This window comes from Urocampus carinirostris, chromosome 4 (assembly GCF_059441175.1).
Source record: "Urocampus carinirostris isolate Australia breed hairy pipefish chromosome 4, RoL_Ucar_1.0, whole genome shotgun sequence".
Lineage (NCBI taxonomy): Eukaryota > Metazoa > Chordata > Actinopteri > Syngnathiformes > Syngnathidae > Urocampus > Urocampus carinirostris.
This window is the reverse complement of record NC_142352.1, coordinates 10,737,980-10,763,381: the sequence shown is the minus strand read 5'-3', so window position 1 is coordinate 10,763,381 and position 25,402 is coordinate 10,737,980. Positions and strand designations below refer to the sequence as shown.

Genomic DNA, 25,402 nt, shown 5'->3' with positions numbered 1-25,402 from the left:
CACGTCTACTCTCCTCTCCTGGCTTTCGACTTTTTTCCATTCCCGACACCGCCATCGCTCGCCACGGAAGTCTCACTTCCGCGTCTGAGCAACCTATTCCCTGCGACCAGCAATCGCCGGATCGTGTGTGCGCTCCTTTCTCTTCTCCCCAATAAAACTGTAACGTTACGCGAGTGGGTCCTGTCTCCGTTCTGGTCCTGACAGTGGGTTGGTGTGTGTGGGTGTATCTCTTAACCACTAGGCTCGTAGCGGCACCATTCCCTGTGGTGTGTCTTGGGCAAGTACAGCCTGATGGCGCCCATTCCTCCCCTAATGGTCATACATGTTGTCGGATTTAGAATATGGAAGAGGAATGTATGGTCTTCATGAAAGTTGCCTTTCTCTACACACAAATAAAACTCCATACCTGATGTTTCAATATGTGTACTTTTCGAAGCTCAACGTTGTACACACTGGACTAAACTTTTCAACTTTTTTTCTGCCTTAGTTGGCAAAAGATCCAGCTCACCGCAACCCACTCAGGAGATGCAAACACCATAAATATTGAATAACGAAACTGTTTCCATTCTCTATGATCTCACATATTTTCTCACTTTTGTTTTGGCTTAAACAATTGGGTCAATAAGACCCCAGTGGGGAATTTTATATCTAAAGTTTCTGTGCTTTGATCAAAAATCCATTACCATTAAACCTTTACTTGGTTTAAGGACAAATTCACCTCATACATCATAAACTTAGCAAAAAGTAAAGAGGGTTAGATAAATATTAAAATGAGACTCAGAACATCAAGGCCCCACTCTTAGGTGCAGAAGCACAATGCAGAAACAGATTAGTGAAGTGGTCTTTGTTTCAGGCAGGGTTTGGGACACGGGGAGTCACGTATCAAGCAACAGTATCTACAACACCAGAGGCAACAGTCGTAATCCAGGAGGCAGGGAAGGGTTCAGTACACTGGGTTAAGAACAAATCTGTGACAAGAAGGCTTTGGAAGTGACATATTAGGCAACAAACTAGCACTGAGCCAAGGAAACAGAGTGTTTCAATAGTAAAGAGAGAGAGGTGTGATTTTAAGGTACCGTATTTTCCGCACTATAGGGCGCACCGGGTTATAGGGCGCACCCCCAAAAAATAGTTTTTGGTCCTATATCTTCCATACATAAGGCGCACCGGATTATAAGGCGCTACAATGGGAACGTGGACAAAACAGTCAGATAGTTGAGTCAAACTTATTACCCACTTAACATTCCCAAAGCTATCATTCGGAAGGTTAAAGTCTTGGGATTCAAGAAATGCCAACCATTCCTTAGTTTCTATTTTCTTTTTCGCTCGCAACTCTACTGTGCATATGACAATAAACACTTGGAATTGAGTTTAATTTTAAAAAAGACCCATCACAGAAACATCGATATCACTCTGAAACAAGATACTGGGAAAATATATAGCCGGAGTAGCTCACCGAAGTCGTTGTGTTCAATAATAATGTGCAACCATGGTCCTCGTATATCCGTGCGTGTAGTAATTCCAGGAGAGTAAAATATTTACAAATACAGTACAGAAAAGTAATATACTGTTTTCTCTATGCCGTCAACCCAACATGCTATTCACATTCATCTTTTTCGGCCAATTGCAGGCTTTGTTTTGCCCCTTTAGCCTATGCGAGCGTGTAAATGATAAAAAGTATCCGCCCCCTTTACCTCCGAATAACTAGCCAATAGTGATCGATTCAACTGATGATTGACACATCTTTTTCGGCCAATTACAGGGTTTGTTTTGCCCCTTTAGCCTTTACCCCTAAATAACTTTAGCCAATAGTGATGGATTCAAATGATGATTGACACTTTGGTTAGCCAATGAAACGCTGGTATATAAATCCTAGCATACACCGCAGACTGCTTTCGCGCTCGGGGGAAAATCTAGTCGGCGGCTGCTTTCATTAGTTGCAAGACTTTGCGACTTAATATTAATCCATATATAAGGCGCACTGTATTATAAGGCGCATGGTCAATTTTTGAAAAAAAATAAGACGTTTAGGTGCGCCTTATAGTGCGGAAAATACGGTAAATAGGACAGGTGACACTGGGTATGGGGTGGATATTAGCGCCAATAAGTAAGTGACCAAGCGGGAGGGAGAGAGGGAAAAAACAAAACCTGAGTGCAGGACTGGGACACAGAAATCAATCATTCCAAGTAAAACATGATTATTCCTAATATTAATTATTTAAAAAAATAAATGTTATCATCAAGTCACGTTTGTTTGTAAAACCATCACAAAAAGCCTCAAAGGGCTGCACGGGCCACCATTACAACTGTCACAGACCAGGAACGGAGACGGGACCCAATAGCGTTCGTTTTACCCAGTTTTTATCAAGAAAGAGAACAGTGCTTGCATCCACGATCCGATGATCGTCGGTCATGGGAAGCAGATAGCAGGAACGCGGAAGTGGTAGTTCCTTGTCGAGCGAGGGTAGCCGTTGGCAGCGAGAAAAACAGGTCGATGGCCCGGACGGAGGAGCTAAAGCAGAAACAGGTCCAGAAAAGAGGTCGGCAACAGGTATCAGGCAGGAAACAGGGCAGGATAGTGTCGGAGAGTACAAAAGCTTGCCTAGCTGAGAGTATAGGTTTGCAGACGGTCTGACAAGTTCCTTTCGGAAGGCGGTAGTTTAAAAACATTCCAACAGCCAATCAGGTCCCGTGGCTGTTTACGCCAACGGGGCAGCCGCAGGTGCCCCGAATCAGTAACATCATCTGATCTGATACCTACTGTCACAGACCAGAACGGACACAGAACTCAATTGCATGCGTTTCTCAGATTTTATTGAAAGAGACTGAGAGTAAGGCTTGCTTGATTGCTTGATCTGAAGACTGGCGGAGAGCGGGAACAAGCAAGGCGGGAGTGACACTTCTGTGTCGGAAGAAGGCAGGAATGGCAAGTCGTTGGACCAGGGCTGGAGATCAGAGGCAATGTAAAGTTCGTAGTAGTGGTCGTAGGCAGGCGGCAGTCAAAACAGGCGTAGTCAGATTCAGAAACGGGTCAAAAACGGGAATCAGGCAGGAAACAGGTTTTAACAGGGACGGAGTCGGACGGGAACGCTCACTGAGTGAAACACAACAGCTCGCAACGATCTGATAAAGTTTGAACTGCAGTCGGGGGCTTTAGAAGGGTGTGGCAACCAATCAGCTTGTCCGGGCCATTGGCGCCAATCAAGCTGCCACAGGTTTTCCAAATAGGGCAATCATGACACCTACGGTGTATGAGGGTAATGAAAAACTCCAAAACCTCGAAAAGTCCAGTCAAAAGAGATAAAATTATGAGCAAATTGAGACAACAATATGGTAAACAAGATTACTTAAAATAATCAAAAGTATCTTTCAACAAGACACAATTTTCTTGCCATGGAAGTAATGTTTAACGCATGAATATTTGATGACTGTTTCAGGCCTGTGGCCCACTTTGGTCTTACGAGTGTGGAAGCTCTTACTACAGCACGGGTATATGCTCCAGAGTCAATGCTAGCTTCAAGTTCTCCAGAACAATTGCACCTGCTTTTCAGAGTAAGCTTCAAATCCGACACTTACTGACCTACTACTTTCATGGACCAACACTTTTTTTCATTGTCACCTCGATTTTTAGGATGTGAAACCTATATGGACATAGTGATTGTTCTGGATGGCTCAAACTCCATCTACCCCTGGTCTGAAGTGCAGGCTTTTCTCATCAACATTCTTCAAAAGTTCTATATTGGACCAGGTCAAATTCAGGTGTTTCCTATTTTAATTTCCAGAACGTGCTGTTTTACTGGAGTTGTACTAATTGTGGGATTTGTTGCTGTGTCCCTTGGGCTAGGTCGGAGTTGTTCAATACGGCGAAAAGGTTGTGCACGAGTTTAAACTCAACGATTTTAAATCCGTTGAGGAAGTTGTGAAAAGAGCACGCAGTATAGACCAGCGGGGCGGAGAGGAGACCAACACAGCTCTCGGCATCAACACTGCTCGGTAGGTTTTAGCTAAAAGGACTTTACCGTTTTTTTAGACTGTTACTCTATCCTAGGATTGTTTCATTTAATGCCGCTTAGTAAAAATATGGTATGTGTTTCTCTCACAGAGCTGAAGCTTTCAAACAAGGAGGTCGTCGTGGTGCCAAGAAAGTTATGATAGTAATAACCGATGGAGAGTCGCATGACAGTGTTGACCTCCAGCCTGCCATAGAAGAGAGTGAGAAGGACGGCATCACCCGTTACGCCATTGCTGTGAGTCTGCTAGATGAATTATTATGCTGGCTCTGCGGTTCTCTTCAGGATTTTTTTTTTTTTTGTGGGTGTCTACTGAGTCCAGCGTTTAAAGCAGAAATGGCGTATTAACAGAGATGACATAATTACGTCATGAAGGAATCTTATGTTAACAGTGAAGCAGAAAACCATCAACCTCAACTCTAGAGACAGGGTGTGCAATTAAAGGTGTAAACGATGTTGTCCCGACCACAAACGTTTCTAGTTTAAAGCATTCCTGTTTCTTGCCAATAACAACTTAATTATATCCAAGCCGAGTATCAGTTAATGTACCGTATTTTCCGCACTATAGGGCGCACCGGGTTATAGGGCGCACCCCCAAAAAATATTTTTGGTCCTATATCTTCCATAAATATGGCGCACCGGATTATAAGGCGCTACAATGGGAACGTGGACAAAACAGTCAGATAGTTCAGTCAAACTTATTACCCCCTTAACATTCCGAAAGCTTGCAAAGAAGCAAATAGGTGTCGTAGACCCGTGCGGATGCGGTGTCCGTACGATGTCACTCAAATGCATCGTTCCAAATATCATTCGGAAGGTTAAAGTCTTGGGATTCAAGAAATGCCAACCATTCCTTAGTTTCTATTTTCTTTTTTGCTCGCAACTTTACTGTGCATATGACAATAAACACTTGGAATTGAGTTAAATTTCAAAAAGGACCCATCACAGAAACATCAATATCACTCTGAAACAAGATACTGGGAAAATATATATTGCCGGAGTAGCTCACCGAAGTCGTTGTGTTCAATAATAATGTGCAACCATGGTCCTCTTATATCCGTGAGTGTAGTAAATCCAGGAGAATAAAATATTTACAAATACAGAATAGTAAAACATGCTTTCTCTATGCCGTAGACAACCAACCAAACTTGCTATTCACATTCATCTTTTTTGGCCAATTGCAGGCTTTGTTTTGTCCCTTTAGCCTATGCAAGCCCGTAAATGATAAAAAGGATCCGCCCCCTTTACCTCCGAATAACTTTAACCAATAGTGATGGATTCAACTGATGATTGACACATCTTTTTCGGCCAATTGCAGGGTTTGTTTTGCCCCTTTAGCCTATCCGAGCCTGTAAATTATAAAAAGGATCCGCCCCCTTTACCTCCGAATAACTTTAGCCAATAGTGGTCGATTCAAATGATGATTGACACATTGGTTAGCCAACGAAACGCCGGTATATAAATCCCATTATACACCGCGGGCTACTCCACGATCCGATCCAATGGCTGTGTCGGGAACGAAAAAAACGGGTCAGCAGAAGAGCAGAAACGTGGTCGGGATCGGAAACAAGTCGAAAGTCAGGAGAGGAGAGTAGTCGTGGTCGAGATAAAAAACGGATCATTATTCAGGACGAGAGAACAGACGTGGTAAAGATCAAAACAAGTCGTAATTCGGGACGGGAGAGCAGGACAGGCGAAAAAAGACTTGCCGTGTAAAAACTGATTCGCAGACGGACCGACAAAAGGGGACTGACAGGACAGAGTTTAAATACTGACAGAGAGCCAATCCGTCAACAAGCTGCAGCTGGCGCCAAACGGCCAATTGGGCACAATGGCAATCGTGACAGATGATGGCCCCATGTAAGAAACTGTTTTTGATCCTGTTAGAGAAGAGTCGTTTATATTGTTGTATTGCAAGCCAGAAATGTCCTGCAGACTGGGCAGAGACCAGCCAATGATTTTCTATACTGTCATTTTCTGTCTGCTGCTGTTCTCCCAGCATTCCCCGTTTTGACACCTTATACATCAATGCTCTCCACTGTGGCTTTGTGGAGGAACACCAGCAGCTTCTGTTTTGCGTTGTTCTTTCCAAACACTCTCAGGAAGTTGCTGCTGGGCCTTCCCCACCACAGCCCTGGTGTTGGCAGACCTAGGTAGCATAAATTGAATTTTATGTGCCCTTTGCTGAAGATTGATTCTATCTTCACAGGTTCTTGGTTACTACAACCGGAGAGGCATCAACCCTGAGGCATTCCTCAAAGAGATCAAATACATCGCCAGTGACCCGGATGACAAACACTTTTTTAATGTGACGGACGAATCAGCGCTGAAAGACATTGTAGACGCACTTGGCGAGCGCATCTTCAGTTTAGAAGGTTCGGTCATATTTTTAAATATGAAAAAGACAGACATACAGAGATATAACACTCCCCCAATATAGTATATTATCTTAACCACATGTGCTACAAAGACCTTTAAGACGTATTTGTTTTTGCAGGAACCAGTAAAAATGGGACAGCGTTTGGTCTCCAGATGTCTCAAGCTGGATTCTCTGCTCACAATGTTGAGGTAAGTCACACTTATGCTATCACATTGTCTCATACTATTTGTCTTACAATGGAGCAACACATTGTCTCCATTTTTATGGAATCGTATCATCTCCTCATAAGCCACCGTTTATCAAATTTCACTCCCTCTTCAGAGGTGCCAGAGGGACCCAGAGGACTAGGTGATTGTGATTTAGGGGCCTCTGGCAGAAAATACAGATTTTCTTTTCCACTTCAACCATGCGAGGATGGAATATAAACCACTGCTGCTTTCCAAGGAGACACAGTACTTGGAGCGGAGAAGCATTCTTTTAGTTTTGATGCAGTATGGGTCATCATTCCTCGTTGTTTCACAATATCTGTCTGGTTCACACAGCAGAAGCTGAGGAGAGAGGCATCTCTCGTATTTGTAATTACCGTATTTTCCGCACTATAAGGCGCACCGGGTCATAGGGCGCACCCCGAAAAAATAGTTTTTGGTCCTATATTTTCCATGCATAAGGCGCACCGGATTATAAGGCGCTACAATGGGAAGGTCGACAAAACGGTCAGATAGTTCAGTCCAACTTATTACCCCCTTAACATTCCCAAAGCTTGCAAAGACGCAAATACGTGTCGAGAACACGTGCGGATGCGGTGTCCGTACGATGTCACTCAAATGCACCGTTCCATCATTCGGAAGGTTAAAGTCTTGGGATTCAAGAAATGCCACACATTCCTTAGTTTCTATTTTCTTTTTCGCTCGCAACTTTACTGTGCATATGACAATAGACACTTGGAATTGAGTTGAATTTAAAAATAGACACTCCATTCCATCCATTATCTGCACCGCTTATCACAGAAACATCGAGTTCAGTCTGAAACAAGATACAGGGACAATATAAAACCCGGAGTAGCTCACCGAAGTCGTTGTGTTCATAATAATGTGCAGCCAATGTCCTCTTTTATCCGTGAGTGCAGTAAATCCAGGAGAATAAAATATTTACGAATACAGAATAGAAAAAAATGCTTTCTGTGTGCCGTCAGCCACGTGCTATACGCATTCATTTTTTTCGGCCAATTGCAGGCTTTGTTTCGCCGTTTAAGCCAATGCCAGCCTGTAAATGATAAAAAGGATCCGCCTCTTGACCTCCGAATAACTTTAGCCAATAGTGATCGAATCAACTGATGATTGACACATCTTTTTTGGCCAATTGCAGCCTTTGTTTTGCTGTTCAAGACATGCCAGCCTGTAAATGATAAAAAGGATCCGCCCCTTGACCTCCGAATAACTTTAGCCAATAGTGATCGATTCAAATGATTGGTTAGCCAATGAAACGCCGGTAAATAAATCCCAGCATACACCGCGTACTACTTTGCGTTCGGGGGAAAATCTAGTCGGTGGCTGCAAGTTAGTTGGAAAACTTAATGTTGATCCATAAATAAGGCGCACTGTATTATAAGGCGCAAGGTCAGCTTTTGAAAAAAATAAAGGCTTTTAGGTGTGCCTTATAGTGCAGAAAATACGGTACTCAGTGCCTACATACAGTACCTTTAGTAGTAATTCATTAAATCTCTTATTTGACTTTTACTGTGATTGGTCAAGGGACGTTTCCATTCATCCCACTTGTGCTGAAAATAGCTGAATGTTTTTAGAAGGGTTGCAGAAAATGTTACAAATTCTGTCTTTTAGTCCAGATTCCATAGACGCCCCACAGCAGTCAACCTGGGGGTTGAAAATGGGATAAATTATTGGAAAAATGCTCAGTTTTAAAAGGGGATGAATGTCCTCATATCCAGATGTTTTTTTTCTTCTCTAGTCTCGAAGCTGCTTATGTCATATGCTACCAGATATTTTAGGCATCTGAATGTTTTGTTTAGCTAGAATTGAAAAAGCTGAAACTTAGAGTAAAAAGTGATGTTTGTTTATATTTTGTAATTATTAGATCCTAAAAGGATTGGCATTTTTTTCCAAGCTGGTGGAAAATTCTAAAGCAAAATGAATGCTTTCAACGCTAGAAGTTATGAGCAAGTATTAAAAAGCTGACATATTATTGAGCTCAGGTTTGAAATCAGCCCCATTTGTCCAAATCCAAATCAGACACACAAAAAAAATAATTCTTATGACCAACTTAAAAGTATGGGTAGGCGGATCCATCCAAATATCGATATTATCAATACTAAGCAAGAAATTGGATCGGATTGACACGATTATCCTGGAATAGATACTCTACTCCACCAATTCCCTCAAAGCGCCACTTCTATTTGTAGATAGCCCTTTCCTTTCTCACACAGAGCCCCCGACACATTAAGTTTATGCCTAAATGTGTGACTGACAGGCACAGTTTTAGCAACTCCTCCTACCTGGCCCGCTCTTGCATCCTGCCCGCGAGGTAGAAGAGAGGGACAATTACATGTGCCCACCCTTACCAAAAGCTAAAAAAGAAAAAGACAAACAGGAAGTGCAGCCGTGTTGACTACAAAAAAGACAATGCCAGGTGTTGTTTGTGGGTTAAAGTGGTCAGCTACCATGGCAACACCGCAAGTTTATATAAACTCATGAAAAATAATCACTCTGTTGAAAACAATTAACTGCAACCAAAATGTAAACATTTAACTGTTTTGAACAAAAACCTCCAAATTAGTTGTCACTATATGGCAACAGAGCCTATGAAACACACTTGACACATATTTGCATTACTGATTTTATTTTGAAAATATTTTAAACTGGAAGGTGTATTCCCTTTTCAAGTGACATTTTTATACAGTATTTGTTTTTTTGTGACATTGCTGCTAATTAGGTTTGACCCTAATTGCTTTTGTTCTGAGACAGTTGTAGTAGAAATATTTTTCTTATTTGTTTTAATTGTAAAGTTTGCAATGCAGTTTTTTTAATACATTTTTTTTTTACTTTTTTTATTGTAATTATGAACTCACTCAACGGGGGAGTGTTCAACTCCTCAATAAACATGTCATTTACATGCAATAAAATATCGGTATTGACCCAAAACTATCGTGTATTCACTTGGATCAGATCGATACCAAAATTCCCAGTATCGCCCACGACATCTCTAAACACAAATCATATCTACTGAGTTACATAGTGAGGTGAATCTCTATTTCAGGTTGCGGAAGTCTGATTTGAAAATAATATTAAATGTCTCTCACTTCTAGGATGGAACTCTAGTGGGCGCTGTTGGGGCTTATGACTGGAACGGGGCAGTTCTGAAGGAAACCCGACAAGGGAAGGTGGTCCCACCAAAAGCTTCTTACACACAGGAGTTTCCAGAAGAGCTTAAAAACCATGGTGCCTACTTGGGTTGGTATCCCTTTCATTTTCTTATTAGCATGCATTGGTTAGGGTTAGGTTGAGGGCAGTGTTCCCTCTAAGCTGCGCGCGTGCGCAATTGCGCACTGCTTGCACATTCTCTGCGCACAAGAAAATCTAGCCGGCGCCCAAACTGAGGGCTCAAAATTACTAATTAAGAAGCGACTTAAGTCAAAGTTACAGTGCACGAAGGTAAAAATACACGGGTTCCCCTGACGTTGTGTCCTAAATGCGGTATTTTGAAGTCGAGTTGAAGTAGAACGGAGTTGAGTAAAGTTAGTAGAGTTTGTCGAGAACCGGCTTCTTCGGCTCAGCTCACTTAAAGGAACCGGCTCTTTCGGGTCCTAAACGGCTCTTCGGGTTGTTTTTGCTTCTTTAATCCCAACATGACCAAATATTATGTAAGATTTTGCACAAAATAACTTAAAGGAAGGGGGGAAATAGAACAAAAAAAGAAAAAAATACCAAAATGAAAAAGTAGTGAAAAGCTGAGAAAAACAAAAACAAAAGGAAGAGAAAAAAGAAGGAACAATTTAGAAAAAAGCCACAAAAAAAGAAAAAGAAATGTTGGAAAAAAGTAAATAGAGAACAAAAAGAAAAAAGTAACAGCTCGGAAAAAATAAACACAATGAGATTTTTTTTAAAGGATTTTTAAAAAAAGTAGGAAAAAAAAACACGGAAAAAACAAGAAAAACTTTGTGTTGCATTCAAATATTTTCCAATTATATCAAGTGAATCTTGTTGCCAACATTGTACTTCCACTAAAAAATGTGATTAAGTACGGTTCTGTATCTTACAACCGACTAAATAAGCCCCCCAAAATGTTAATATTATGCGACAAAATATATCAGGAAATAAAAAGAAATGGATATCTTGTGAAAGAATTGTAAGAACAAACAACGTTTGTAGGCCGTACAACCTTTGCAATAGTAGATGAGTCAATTCATTCAAAAGAGAAAAATAATTTTGCATTGCCGAAAACTCAGCAAAATGTAACTTGCTGTCAAGTTTTGGACATGTTTGATAATTAATTATCTTGCCACACTTGGGATTATAGTTGCTCACTGTTGTTTCAAGCGTTGCTCACCGACTTTGTGTGAACACTCAGCCCCGTGGAAAATTACAGGGAACATTGGTTGAGGGTAAGGGTAAGGGTTAGGGTTAGGGTTAGGGGTGGTTTCATAAAGGGACTTTGGGAAGCTTAAACATTGTCAATATCTTTTTGATTAATCGGATAACCTTTTTTAATATTATTATTACAAGGCATGAACTTTAATTCCAAAAAACGTTTTGTGTTAACATTCTAAAATTAGAACACACACAAATTACCCAGTTACTTGTTATTCTCCAAAAAGAAGCAAACAAATTATCTGCATGGGGTGTTTAAAACTTTTAAAATGTAAATGTAAATAGCCTGCATTTATATAGCGCTTTTCAAGTCAATGAAGACCTTCCAAAGCGCTTTACAATGTGCTTCACACTAACCCATTCACACACACACTTACACACCAATAGAACTAATTGTTTTCACTGTTTTTTCAAGCATACATCTGGCCTTTGACATTAATTTGTTAAGAAAATGTTATAAATCCATACATAATTAAAAGCCTTGCTTGTTGGCTGACTAATATTATCGTTTTCTAGAAAAAATAAATCATTCAAATTGCGCCGAAGCAAAATGTGTTGCTTTTATTCAACACAAATGAGTCTTCTTAAGGAAAGACTAGGTCATAATTTACTACCGGGAGGCAGAAATGATGAGAATCTTTTATCTAAAAGACCTTCAAATGATTAATTGTTTTTATAAAGCTGAGGATTCATTTCATGATGGATTATTCATTGATTACTCGATTAGTTATTGCACATCTAATACTATTTTTTTCACACCGATTAACATTTTATTTAACAATTCAACATTTGCAATAATTTTTCCAATGTTAATTCAAGTTTTAAAAATATGCTAAATCAGGAAAAATAATTTGAGACAAAGATTTAACTAGTTGTCTTCATAACACACCCCGGTGCCCCATGACTCGCTCTTTTCCATCTCAGCCAGCACCATCTATCTCCTCCACCACAAAATCTGTGTTTTTATCATCAGTGGTTTGTTTGAATAGGCTTATCCAGTCGACTGCCAGCTAAAGTAGAGTTGTAATATGAGGTGGAAGTAGAATTCTAGACAAGGGGTATTATAGAGGTGGAAAAGTACATGTTGATCGAGTGGAATTTTCAGTGGGAATACACAAAATAAAATACTGGAAAAAGAAAAGTATCCGTTGAGTATCAGCTCATTACATTGCTGCACTGAAATTCCTATGATTCCAATGGCCTTCGAAGTAATGGGTGGCAGATTGATCCAAATATCGATATTAATCGGATCGAATCTATACTATTATCCTTGGATCAACACGCTACTTCTCTCGAGCACTTCTCAATAAAAATGATGCAGCCTTGCTCTCTCCCAGCCAGCACCCTTGGTATTCTTTAAGTTTATGACTGAGTGTGCAACCTTTTAGCAACTCTCCCTACCTGGCCTGCTAATGCGTCCCGTCTGCCAGGCAGAAGAGATGGCCAAATTCTACCAGAAGCTAAAAATGACAAGGCAAACAGGACATGCAACATAGGGTGGCGTTTTTTTTTACTAGAGCAAAGGACAATGCCAGATGTAATGTGTATGGTAAAGTTGTCTGCTACTGTGGCATCACAACTAATTTACATAAAATCGTAAAAAAAAAAAACTTACAGAGAGCAACAAGCTGTAACTATAAATGTAAACATGTTACTGTTCCTGAACAAAACTTTTAAATTTGCTGTCACTTTGGAAACAGAGCCAATATGAGACAACTGACCCTTTATTCTCATTAATGACTTTATATTAAAAAAAATGTGCAATGCAATGTATTTTAGTCCTCTAGTTGACATTGTTAAACAGCTATATATATATATATATATATATATATATATATATAAAATTAACAAAACCATCAAACCTACTCTACAGACAAAAAGCTAATTCATCGGTGCATTTTATTCCACTGTGTGACATTTGGTGAGTTGATAAAATATATGAAATGATAACAATACCAGATGTCCCATTTCAGATAAATATACCACTTAACATGTGTCTCCCTCCCGCAGTTACTTAAAGGGACACTGTGTCATATTTAGTGCCTCCTAGTGGTAAAAAAACAAAAACTTTGTATTGAATACTAGGCAAAAATACATGAATTATCATACCAATGTTAAATTTTATTCGCTCATACCAGACAACACAGAAACATTTTGTGGTCAAATATTACACATTGAGGCTTTAAGAATGTTGAGGCTTATTTTGACCGTCATTTCTTTCCTAAATAATGGTTTTAAAACAAGGTGCGAGCAAAGTTATTTTGTAAAAATTTCACAAAATACTGCATACAAGAAGGATACCGTTAAATTTACCTTCCGTGCAAACCGAACTGGGCAAGGAGGGGTGCTGTGAATAAAGCTTCACCCATTCCTACTGCTCACCCAAAAAAATTGCTCCGAGTGCTTTGCTGGAGCTTAAGCAGTTTGTTCTGTGGGTTTTTATCATAAAGTGCTTCAACAGTAAACATACATACATTAGTTAATGAGCTTCTATATGAAGGATTCTTCAGCAAACACCTCGACTGTAAACTGTAGTTGAGATTGTACCTCATAACCTTTCTTATATTCATTGATGTCCCTGCTAAAATTGGCTTTGCATGCTACAATATAGTAGTTGGTTGCGCATATTTATCTTATCTCCGAGCCAGATGTACTCGTGAAAAGAGCCATGTATTGTTCACAAGCCACAGGTTTCCGACCCCTCTCATACAGTATGTTTTTTTCGCTAGATTGCTGTTTTTTTATTTGACTCTCTTGGCTTTTGTTTCAAACAGATGTAATAGAAATATGTTTATTGATTTTCTTTCATGCTGGTCAACTTTGCAATGTAGTTATTCGATAAAAAAACTATGCCTAAAATCCTGGTGCTGTGTTTATTGTAATTATAAAAATATTTAAAAGGGGACGGTTTCAAATATTCAATGATCAGAACATTTCCAAGCAAAACATTATCGGTATTGGAACGGTATCAATCGACACTACCTTGTATTCCCTTGAATAGGATCAATACCAAAATTCCTAGTACCGCCCATCCCTACTTCAAAGCAATATAAATGTATGTAAACTATTTTAAACAAAAAAATGGGTTTTTAAAACTACTCTCTACATACGAATGAATGAAAGAGTGTTTTGTTTTTTTGTCGATTCAGGTTATACGGTGACATCAGTAGTATCAGCCAAGAATGGGCGACTACTTGTTGCCGGAGCGCCACGCTTTAACCATACAGGAAAAGTGATCATTTTTACTTTGAAGACGCCTGGAAACCTCACCATACTCCATTCTCTCAAAGGCCAACAGGTATGCTTTTACAAGGGAGTGTGTCATATGAATAATTTTGTCGATGCACATTATTGAGAGGGTCATGACAATCACATTTCCAAGATTTTTTGGGCGTTTGCATTTGTAAAATCCCACTAATCTTAACAGACCATTCGAATCACGATTGTGTTTGTGGCATTTTTCATGAAATAATCTGCATTTATATAGCGCTTTTTAAATCAACTTCCCAAAGCGCTTTACAATGTGCTCCACATTTCCCAATAGCGGCCGTGCAGCCATGTAAGGCGCCAACCTGCTTATCGGGGGTATTAGGGGTTCAGTGTCCTACCCAAGGACACTTCGACATGTAACACGGACGAGCCGGGATTCGAACTGGGATCCATTGATCCCAAGACGAGCGATGTACCTCCTGAGCTACTACCGCCCCTTCATCAATATAAATCTGTTTTTTTTTTTATCTCACGGAGCGGACCTTTTGTTGTCAAAAGATAACATCAAAGTGGCTCATTCTCCAGGTAGTAACAATCATGGCTCTCTGCTTTAGAAACAGATGTAGTTGGTTGTTTCCCAAGCCCAGAAAAAATATGTATCATTCGGTTTACAGTGAGTAGCAAAAGAGAGACGGATTAAAACCGGTGGATATTCCACCCCTAAATTGTATTCTATAAATACAAAATTAAAGAGACAGGTGCAAGCCCTTACTGTCAAGAACCTACTCGGGGTGTTGCCGAAGCTCAGTGCACAAACACAGATAAGTACAGTAAACGGTGTTCTGCTATCTGGGTTGGATACACAGAAAGTCAGGTAGCAAGGCACATTATATAGAAGCCCAGAGGCAACGATGATCCAAGATGATCCAAGAGTCAGGTAAGGGGTCTATGTTCGGGTAAAACCAGGCAGCGAGGGCGACGATCTATGAGGTAACTCGGCGGCACTTGTGATCCAGAACGGTGGGCAGGGATTTGGTACGTTGGAAGAACAAGGAGTTGAGCCAAACGTGTTTGGGGTCTGACCAGGAACACAACAAAGTAGCTAGGAATCAAGGGGACTGAGTCTTAATAAAAGGAAGAGGACGAGTTGTGATAGGAGGAAAACCATTAAAAATTCAAAAGAAGTTACCACAGAGGTGAGGAGGAAAATTAAAAATGGAGAGGACTAGCCAAACAAAGTGAGATCGAGAGAGATAGGAGAGAGAAACCTATAGAGTGCAGGAGTGTGACACTACACTGCACCGCTGGACCAGTTTCCAAATTAACCTAAGTAGCAGCAAATCATCACAAAGAGCACATCTGTTTCAACGTTGTTAATTCCTCATCTCATCCGTTGTTTTTCATCGGCAGATGTTTCTAATCAAAAGCCAGATAGATGGTGTTCCATCCAGTAATGTTCCCACTGTCGGAACATCAACAAATATGTCATAACAGTTCAATTCAAAAAACACAAAGCCACAATTTCTCGGAATGTTGAAGACGTACAGCCAATTGAAGATTATCGGGAAACAACATAGCTAGAATATTTAGGATGAAAAAACATTAGAAAAATATAGGAATACCACCTAAATTATGTTCAAATATGTGTGATGTTTCCAGATCGGCTCATATTATGGCAGCGAGATTGCACCGGTGGATATTGACGGAGACGGCGTGACCGACAACCTTTTGGTGGCGGCACCGATGTTCTTCAGTAGTGGAATGGAAAAGGGAAAAGTATACATTTATAGAGTGACGGAACAGGTAAGTAGAAAAACCTCCTCTTAAAGAAACACACATGATCTAAAGAAACACACAGGAGCAGACCACTCACGTACTGTACTGGCATTTGACAAGTCGAAAATTAGGTCTGTCAAGACCCCAGACATCCGAAGTAATTACACAACACACTCCAGTGAAGTTAGCCGGTAACGCACAAAGGAGCAGATTGTTGTATTCCCGCACTGCTGTTAACTGCCGGCAGACTTTTAATAGATCAAACGTGGAGATCAAAAAGGAAAAACCCCGTCAGTTTAGTGACTTAAATAGCTGTTTCATAATGAACTCAAGAGGAAAATATGCCAGCCCTTTTAAACCTGTTGTGGACTAAACGTTGCAGGCGAGAACTTTAGTAATTGGAGAAAAATTTCCAGTGATCCTGGTCTGTGTTGCTCATTGGAAAAATAAAAGTAGGGGCAACTTTATGGTAAGGAGCAAACATATGGAACCGAGCAACCTACAGATGGGTAGTGAAGTCCATGGCTTTTTTTCTGCATATCAGATGCTTACCAAATTGACTCTCTCTCAGTCGTGTGCAAACAATGTGATAGAAAGAGGAGCCGGGCCAGGATGGTGAAAAATGATTGATTGAATTGTTTTGGTATGTGCCAATAGAATAGAATATGCCTTTATTGTCATTGTTACAACATGGGATATGCTGTGACAACGAAATTGGACGACTCCAGTTCCACATTTATAGTGAGGATAAGGAAACAAAGAGATAAAGGCACAAAGAACTAACTGACTTTGTTGTAAGTAGGCTTTGTTTTCCTCCGGGTTGGGGTGGGGGGGGGGGTGGGGGGGTGGTTGTGATGAGGGGGGTGAGGGTCAAACAGAGTTGCTGGATACAACCGGAATGTTTGATGTTTGATCTTACATTACACATAGTCCAGTGTTTTTTTTCCGAATTGCTCAGTCCACAATTGAATGGATTTGGGAGTACAGTCCATAAACATGCCCGATTAAAGTCGCCGTCGACGATAAAGATAATAGTATAAGATCCTATACATACTCAATATATAAGAGAATAAAGATCATGTATACCTACCCACTTCTTCTCATTTGAATCTATGAATAAATATAAATCCATTCATGCGGTATTTCATTTTGTGTTTGCTTATAAATAGATTTGTCAGGATTATTGATCGCGACCCTACTGAGGATAAGCGGTGCAGATAATGAATGGATGGATGGATGATTACTGATGTGAGTCATCTGTGGCTCCCTGTCACTATTTGAACCCAGTCCTGTCCGTCCCCTATTGTCAGTCCTTCTGCGAACCTCTGTGTAAACAAGGCAAGCTTTTTTCGACCCTGATTCACGCCTGTCCCGTTTCTGCTCCCGTTTGTCTCCGGCTACGACCTGTTTTGATCCTGACCACGTCTGCTCTACCGTCCCGGCTTACGACCCACTTTTAATCCCGACTATGTCTACTCTCCCGTCCTGGCTTACGACTCGTTTCCGACCCCGACCAAGCTTTGCGCTTCAGTCCTGGCTACCAACCAGTTTTTCCGTGTTCGGATCACAATCCGAGGGCGAGAGCGACTTGCTTCCCGCGTCCAGCGAAACACGGATCGTAGGCGCAGCCCTTCCTCTTTCTTTAAATAAAAGTTGTGGTAAACGTTACGCGATTAGGTTTACCCTTTGTGCTGGTCCTGACAAGATTAACTTCATCATGTTATTTCTGAAACAGTTCAGTTGCTTGTTTTTTGAGAAACACTGCATATTATTTAAAGGGACAGTGTGTATTGTTTGACCACTAGATGTCCCTGTATGGTGTAGTGCAACCGAAAATGAGTCTTGGAAACTACAAAAACAAACAAACTATGGAGACTCAAAGTAACCAAATCCTTCGACTTCTTATTTTTTGCATGCTTTTTTGACGTGTTTGGATAACTGTAGGAGCAAATGGAGGAAAATTATATCAACTCCATTTAGGTCCTCTATCCATCCATCCATTATCTGCAGCGCTTATCATCAGTAGGGTCGCGGGGGTTGCTGGAGCCCATCACAGCTATTTTCGGGCAGTGGGCAGGGGACACCCTGAACTGGTTGCCAGCCATTCGCCTGGCACACAGAGACAGACAACTCACTCACTCATTCACACCTCGGGACAATTTAGACAGGCCAATTCACCTGACATGCATGTATTTGGAATGTGGGAGAAACCGGAGTGCCGGGTGGAAACCCACGCAAGCACGGGGAGAACATGCAAACTCCAAACTGGAAGGTTTGATCTTTCGACCTCAGAACTCTGCCGCACACGCGCCAACCACTGCGCCGCCGTGCTGCCCCCATTTAGCTCCTGTTTGTGAAATAAATCCCATTCTCTTGACCTAAAATAATTGTCTAAAATTATATGATATTACATATCTTTTCCATCTTCTTCAAAGATGTTTTTACCGAAAGACGTTTTTCCAATAACAAGGAGGCAACAAATAGTGCACAATGACCCTTTGAGCACTATCTTTGATTGTTGACTTTGAGCGTAGTTCACATTAATGATCCATGAAAAATAAATGTTCTACGGGGGGGTTACACAAAAGGACACAGGGCACAAGAGTGGCACCAAAACAACAATATTTTATTGGTAAATGGTCTGCACTTTTTAAATCACTGAAGACCTCCCAAAGTGCTTTACAATGTACTTCACACTTACCCATTCACACACTGATGGCAGCCATGCAGGGCAACTACCTGCTTATTGGGGGCATTAGGGATTCAATGTCTTGCCAAGGACACTTTGACATATAACACGGAGGAGCCGGGAATCAAACCTGCGACCTCTTGAGCCCAAGACGAGCGTTTTACCTCTTGAACAACTGCCACCCTAAGTAGTACCGTATTTTCCGCACTATAAGGCGCACCTAAAAGCCTTTATTTTTTTCAAAAGCTGACCATGCGCCTTATAATACAGTGCGCCTTATTTATGGATCAATATTAAGTCGCAAAGTCTTGCAACTAAGGCAAGCAGCCGCCGACTCGATTTTCCCCCGAAGGCGAAGTCATCCGCGGTGTATGCTGGGATTTATATACCGGCATTTCATTTCCTAACCAATGTGTCAATCATCATTTGAATCAGTCACTATTGGCTAAAGTTATTCGGAGGTAAAGGGGGCGGATCCGTTTTATCATTTACAGGAATACATAGGCTAAAGGGGCGAAACAAAGCCTGCAATTGTCCGAAAAAGATGAATGTGAATCACACGTTGGGTTGCACTACGGCGTAGAGAAAACATGTTTTACTATTCTGTATTTGTAAATATTTTACTCTCCTGGATTTACTACACTCACGGTTGTAAGAAGACCATGGTTACGTATCATTATTGAACGTGATGGCTGCAAGAGAACTTAGGTGAGCTATGCGGCTTTATATTTTCCTGGTATCTTGTTTTAGAACGATCTTGATGTTTCTGTGATGAGTCTATATTCAAACTAAATTCAATTCAAAGTGTTTATTGTCATATGCACAGTAAAGAACCCCGTTTCCCTGCACAATAAAATTCTTACTTTGCTGTCCACACAGTGGCCAGCAAAAAATAAAATGGAAACTAAGAAATGGTTGGCATTTCTTGAATGCCAAGACTTTAACCTTCCGAATGATATTTGGAACGATGCATTTGAGTGATTGGTGACATCGTACAGACACTGTTTCCATACATGTCTGAGACACGTATTTGCTTCTTTGAAAGCTTTCGGAATGTTAAGGCGGTAATAAGTTTGACTGTACTATCTGACTGTTTTGTCGACGTTCCCATTGTAGCGCCCTATAATCCGGTGCGCCTTATGTAGGACAATACGGTACTTTATTTTACCAACATACATATCCCGTCCCAGATTAAAAAGCCCGATGGACCTTACTTTGCCGCCGTTTATGTTCTTTTATATCACGGATTTAAAGTCATCTGGGCCTGTTTATACATTGCGGACATGTCTGATCGATGTCTCTTCAATTTGGTTGATGTTATTTTGGGTTTTTATAAATTGGTCAAAATGAATGAAATGTTTTGCAACTATTGTCTGGTTAAAGTCATCACTCAGCAGGAATTTGCAACCCATCCAAAGCTTGGTTTGGAATCTGGTAGCTAGTCAAAAATAACATTGTGTTCAATGTCCCAACACTTGCTTATAACACACTGACGGATTTTTACCATCGTAATGAAACCCAATGTCACAACCGACTCAGAGTTCAGTATCGCTGTGTTATCATGCTCGTCCTGCATACTTATCAGGTATCAGAGAAGGAAAACCTGCTCTCCTAAATCAACTCCATCAGCAGTTATTCAACTGAAAGAAATGGCCATCTCATGTTTCGTCTGCACTAAATTTTATCATAAACCCAAAAGCCAAGTAGAGCAATGATAAGCATGACTACTGGTCGCGTTTTTCTCCGTTCAGTCAGAATACTTTCTTTGAAACTTTTTCCAGTTCAGTTAATGACTTCCATAAACTTGAATATTTTCCATCTGACCTTTTACATGGAAGCAATCCGGACTGTATCTTCCACCGAGGATTTTACAGCCTCTTTGTTAAGTCAGCAAATTTGATCTAGATTCTGATAAAGTCCACTTGGGACTGATTAACTCTTCATCTGCATTAAATTCCTTCATGATAAGGGAACAAAAAAAGAAAACATAGACGTTTTGATAGACAGTTTTTCTTTCCTGGCGTTTTTATTATTTGAAGTCCTCTGGTGCTTAAGCCTAGTTCGTCTACACTTCATGACCAGTAGCTGTATTTTATTAAACCAAAAAAAAGACACTTGGAACCCAGACGCTGACATAAGTGCTTTTCAAAGTCCGTTGTGACTTTTTTCATGTGTCTTATTTCCTGTTGTTGTTTTGATGTTTTATGAGACATTTCTGCTGATAGACAAAAATGCTCTATGACTTAATTCATACTATCACCATCTTATTTTATGAGACCGAGATTAAACCATCGTGCACCGCTCCCTTTGGAATGTTATATAGATGGAAATTGTACTCAATTCTTACTATTCCTTCTCCGAACATATTATGAGAACAAAGATGCCTGGCTACGTAAAATGGAATGAGGTCAGATGAATCACCGTGAATGTAAGCTTTAATGGTGGAAAACTACAGTGTTCATACAGTGTAGACATCTGCTTTTAAAGTCCACTGCATGAACATGTGGGTTTGAAATGTCAGGCGGCCTCAAAAAGCCACAAACTCCGATTTTTTTCATCAACTCCTGATGTGCAGCTAAAATGCACTTCCTGTTCTACATCATGTCAGCTTTGTTTCCCGTCGCTAGCCAGTAGCCACTTATGCATGTTTGTATCTTGTTACTGACATAATAATACTGTATACCAAATATCTTACCAACGTTTTCTACATTTTTCAGAATCGTTTCATTTTTGAGGGAGCGTTAGAAATCCTTAACGGTGGCCAGAATGCCCGCTTTGGCTCGTCGCTCGCCCCTGTCCCGGATTTAAATGGAGATGGCTTCAATGACGTTGTGGTCGGGGCTCCATTAGAAGATGATCACAAAGGGGCAATCTACGTTTTCTTCAGTCAACAGAACAGAATACTGCGTAAATACAAACAGGTATGTTATCGTGTCTGCTAAACACACACACACACATGCTTACATACAGTATATATAGATATATACATGAAAATAAGTATTTGAACACCCTCCTATTTTACTATTTCTCCCACTTAGAAATCATGAAAGGGTCTGAAATTTTCATCGTAGGTGCATGTCCACTATGAGAGAGATGACCTAAAAAGAAAAATGGAGAAATAACAATCCATAATTTTTTTGATTTGTAAGGTACAGCTGCAAATATGTATTTGAACACCTGGGCATCATCTATAATTCTGACACTGAAAGACCTGTTAGTCCGCAGAGTAGAAGTCCACCTGCACTCCATGTATCATTCTGAATCAGATGCATCCATTTGAGGTTGTTAGCTGCATAAAGACACCTGTCCGCCCAATACAAATTATGGAGACTCAAAGTAACCAAATCATTCGACTTCTCATTTTTGCATGCTTTTTTGACGTGTTTGGATAACCGCAGGAGCAAATGGAGGAAAATTATATCAACTCCATTTAGGTCCTCTATCCATCCATCCATTATCTGCAGCGCTTATCATCAGTAAGAATTTAACATGTAACATGGTGAAGACCAAAGAGCTGTCCAAAGACACCAGAGACAAAATTGTACACCTCCACAAAGCTGGAAAGGGCTACAGAGCAATTGGTGAAAAAGGGTCCACTGTTGGAGCAATCATTAGAAAATGGAAGAAGCAAAACATGACCGTCAATTTCAATCGGAGTGGAGCCCTATGCAAGATATCACCTCGTGGGGTCACAAAGGTGAGGAATCAGCCCGGAACTACACGACAGGAGTTGGTCAATGACCTGACCGTTTCCGAATTTACTGTGGGTAATGCAGTAAGACATCATGATTTGAAATCATGCATGGCGCGAAAGGTTTTCCTGCTTAAACCAGCACATGTCAAGGCCCGTCTTAGGTTTGGATAATACAGAGGAGAAAGTTTTGTTGTCAGATGAGACCAAAATATATTTTTTTTCCACTAAGCGTGTTTGGAGACAGTAGAATGAAGAGTAGTGTGAAGTGTGGGGGTGGTAGCATCATGCTTTGAGGGTGTTTTTTCTGCACATGGGACAGGACGACTGCACTGCATTAAAGAGAGGATGATTGGAGCCGTGTAGTGAGTCATGAGTTATGGGTGGGTCTCCCAATACGACAATGACCCGAAGTACACAGCCAGGAAAACCAAGGAGTGGCTCCGTAAGAACCATATCAAGGTTCTAGCATTGCCCAGCCAGACTCCAGACCTGAACCCAAACAAAAATCTTTGAAGGGAGCTCAATCTCCGTATTTCTCAGTGACAGCCCAGAAACCTGACTGATCTAGAGAAAATCTGTGTGGAGGAGTGGTTCAAGATCCCTCCTGCAGTGTGTGCAAACCTAATGAAAGACCACAGGAAACGTTTGACCTCTGTAATAGCAAATAAAGGCTACTATATCAAATATAAGCATTCATTTTCTCAGGTGTTTAAATACTTATTTGCAGCCTTATCACACCAATAATCGTTTCAAAATCATGCATTGTGATTTCTGGATTGTTCTTTTTAGTTTATCTCTCTCACAGTGAACATGCACCTACAATGAAAGTTTCAGACCCCTCCATGATTTCTAAGTGGGAGAAATGCCAAAATTGCAGGGTGTTCAAATACTTAATTTCACTATATATACGCATATATGGACAAAAACTGTAAAAAATTAAGGATCATATATATATATATATATATATATATATATATATATATATATATATATATATATATATATATATATATATATATATACAGTGCATCCAGAAAGTATTCATAGCGCTTCACTTTTTCCACATTTTGTTATGTTACAGCCTCATTCCAAATTGTATTAATTTAATCTCTTATCTCAAAATTCTACACAAAATACTCCATTATGACAATGTGAAAAAGTTTTTTTTTTACTTTTTTTGAATTTATTAAAAATAGAAAACTAAGAAATCAAATTTACATAAGTATTCACAGCCTTTGCCATGAAGCTCAAAATTGAGCTCAGGTGCATCTTTTTTCCACTGATCATCCTTGAGATCTTTCTACAGCTTAATTGGAGTCCACCTGCAGTAAATTCAGTTGATTGGACATGATTTGGAAAGGCACACACCTGTCTATATAAGGTCCCACAGTTGAGTGTGCATGTCAGAGCACAAACACCAAGCATGAAGTCAAAATAACTGTCTGTAGACCTGCGAGACAGGATTGTTTTGAGGCACAAATCTGGGGAAGGATACAGAAAAATTTCTGCCGCTTTGAAGGTCCCAATGAGCACAGTGGCCTCCATTATTCGTAAATGGAAGACATTTGGAACCACCAGGACTCTTCCTAGAGCTGGCCGGCCTTCTAAACTGAGCGATCGGGGAAGAAGGGCCTTAGTCAGGGAGGTGACCAAGAACCTGATAGTCACTCTGTCAGAGCTCCTGCGTTCCTCTGTGGAGAGAAGAGAGCCTTCCAGAAGGACAACCATCTCTGCAGTAATCCACCAATCAGGCCTGTATGGTAGAATGGCCAGACGAAAGCCACTCCTTAGTAAAAGGAACATGGAAGCCCATCTGGAATTTGCCAAAAAAGCACCTGAATGACTCTCAGACCATGAGAAACAAAATTCTCTGGTCTGATGAGACAAAGATTGAACCAGGCGCCATGTTTGGAGGAAACCAGGCACCGCTCATCACCAGGCCAACACCATCCCTACAGTGAAGCATGGTGGTGGCAGCATCATGCTGTGGGGATGTTTTTCAGCAGCAGGAACTGGCAGACTACTCAGGATAGAAGTAAAAATGAATTCAGCGATATATAGAGATATCCTGTTTGAAAACCTGCTCCAGAGCGCTCTTGACCTCAGGCTAGGGCGAAGGTTCATTTTTCAGCAGGACAACGACCCAAAGCACACAGCCAAGATCTCAAAAGATTGGCTTCAGAACCACTCCGTGAATGTTCTGGATTGGCCAAGCCAGAGTCCAGACTTGAATCCGATCGAACATCTTTGGAGAGATCTGAAAATGGCTGTGCACAAACCTCTCCCATCAAACCTGATTGAGCTTGAGACTTATTGCAAAGAAGAATGGGCAAAACTGCCTAAAGATAGGTGTGCTAAACTTGTGGGATCATATTCAAAAAGACTTGAGGCTGTATTTGCTGCCAAAGGTGGATCAACAAAGTATTAAGCAAAGGCTGTGAATACTCATGTAAATGTGATTTCTTAGTTTTCTATTTTTAATAAATTCAAAAAAAGTAAAAAAAAAACGTTTTCACATTGTCATAATGGAGTATTTTGTGAAGAATTTTGAAATAAGAGATTAAATTAATACAATTTGGAATGAGGCTGTAACATAACAAAATGTGGAAAAAGTGAAGCGCTGTGAATACTTTCTGGATGCACTGTACATACACAGTATACAGTATAATCCCCACCCTCGCTTTGCTTTGGGTAATAATAACAAACTGGCATCCTTTGCAATCACCTTTGCAGGTGCCGAATATTAAAAACAGAATGAACTTATCAAGCATCCAAGACAAACTAACCCTAGGCAGACATTGCGAAGACGCAGCATATCATAGATATGTTACATTTTCATCCCCACCAGTGCCATAGCAGCTGTTTTACCGGAACCCTTCGACCAACCACACACATTTGAAAATATATTTTGGCAAGTGTGTTTGACTGCTTATCAACTTAGTGGCTTGTTTACTGTGGCAAGACATGCTGCATGCCATTCGCTTTAACATATAGCTAATGATTTTGACAGTTTGTCTGCTCAATCCACTAGTGATGCTGTTG

General features: G+C 40.5%; 1 protein-coding gene across 1 annotated transcript in view; it reads left to right on the top strand.

Moving 5' to 3' along the window:
• Window positions 1–25,402, top strand: part of itga11a (integrin, alpha 11a) — a 122,985-nt gene that overhangs the window by 43,910 nt on the left and 53,673 nt on the right. Inside the window, exons 5-14 of the mRNA XM_088333631.1 lie at window positions 3,438–3,552; window positions 3,632–3,759; window positions 3,845–3,993; window positions 4,103–4,247; window positions 6,220–6,385; window positions 6,508–6,578; window positions 9,710–9,854; window positions 14,141–14,289; window positions 15,861–16,004; window positions 21,384–21,587. Of these exons, the coding sequence (XP_088189757.1) occupies window positions 3,438–3,552; window positions 3,632–3,759; window positions 3,845–3,993; window positions 4,103–4,247; window positions 6,220–6,385; window positions 6,508–6,578; window positions 9,710–9,854; window positions 14,141–14,289; window positions 15,861–16,004; window positions 21,384–21,587 (1,416 nt within the window). The remainder of the gene's footprint in view (window positions 1–3,437; window positions 3,553–3,631; window positions 3,760–3,844; window positions 3,994–4,102; window positions 4,248–6,219; window positions 6,386–6,507; window positions 6,579–9,709; window positions 9,855–14,140; window positions 14,290–15,860; window positions 16,005–21,383; window positions 21,588–25,402) is intronic.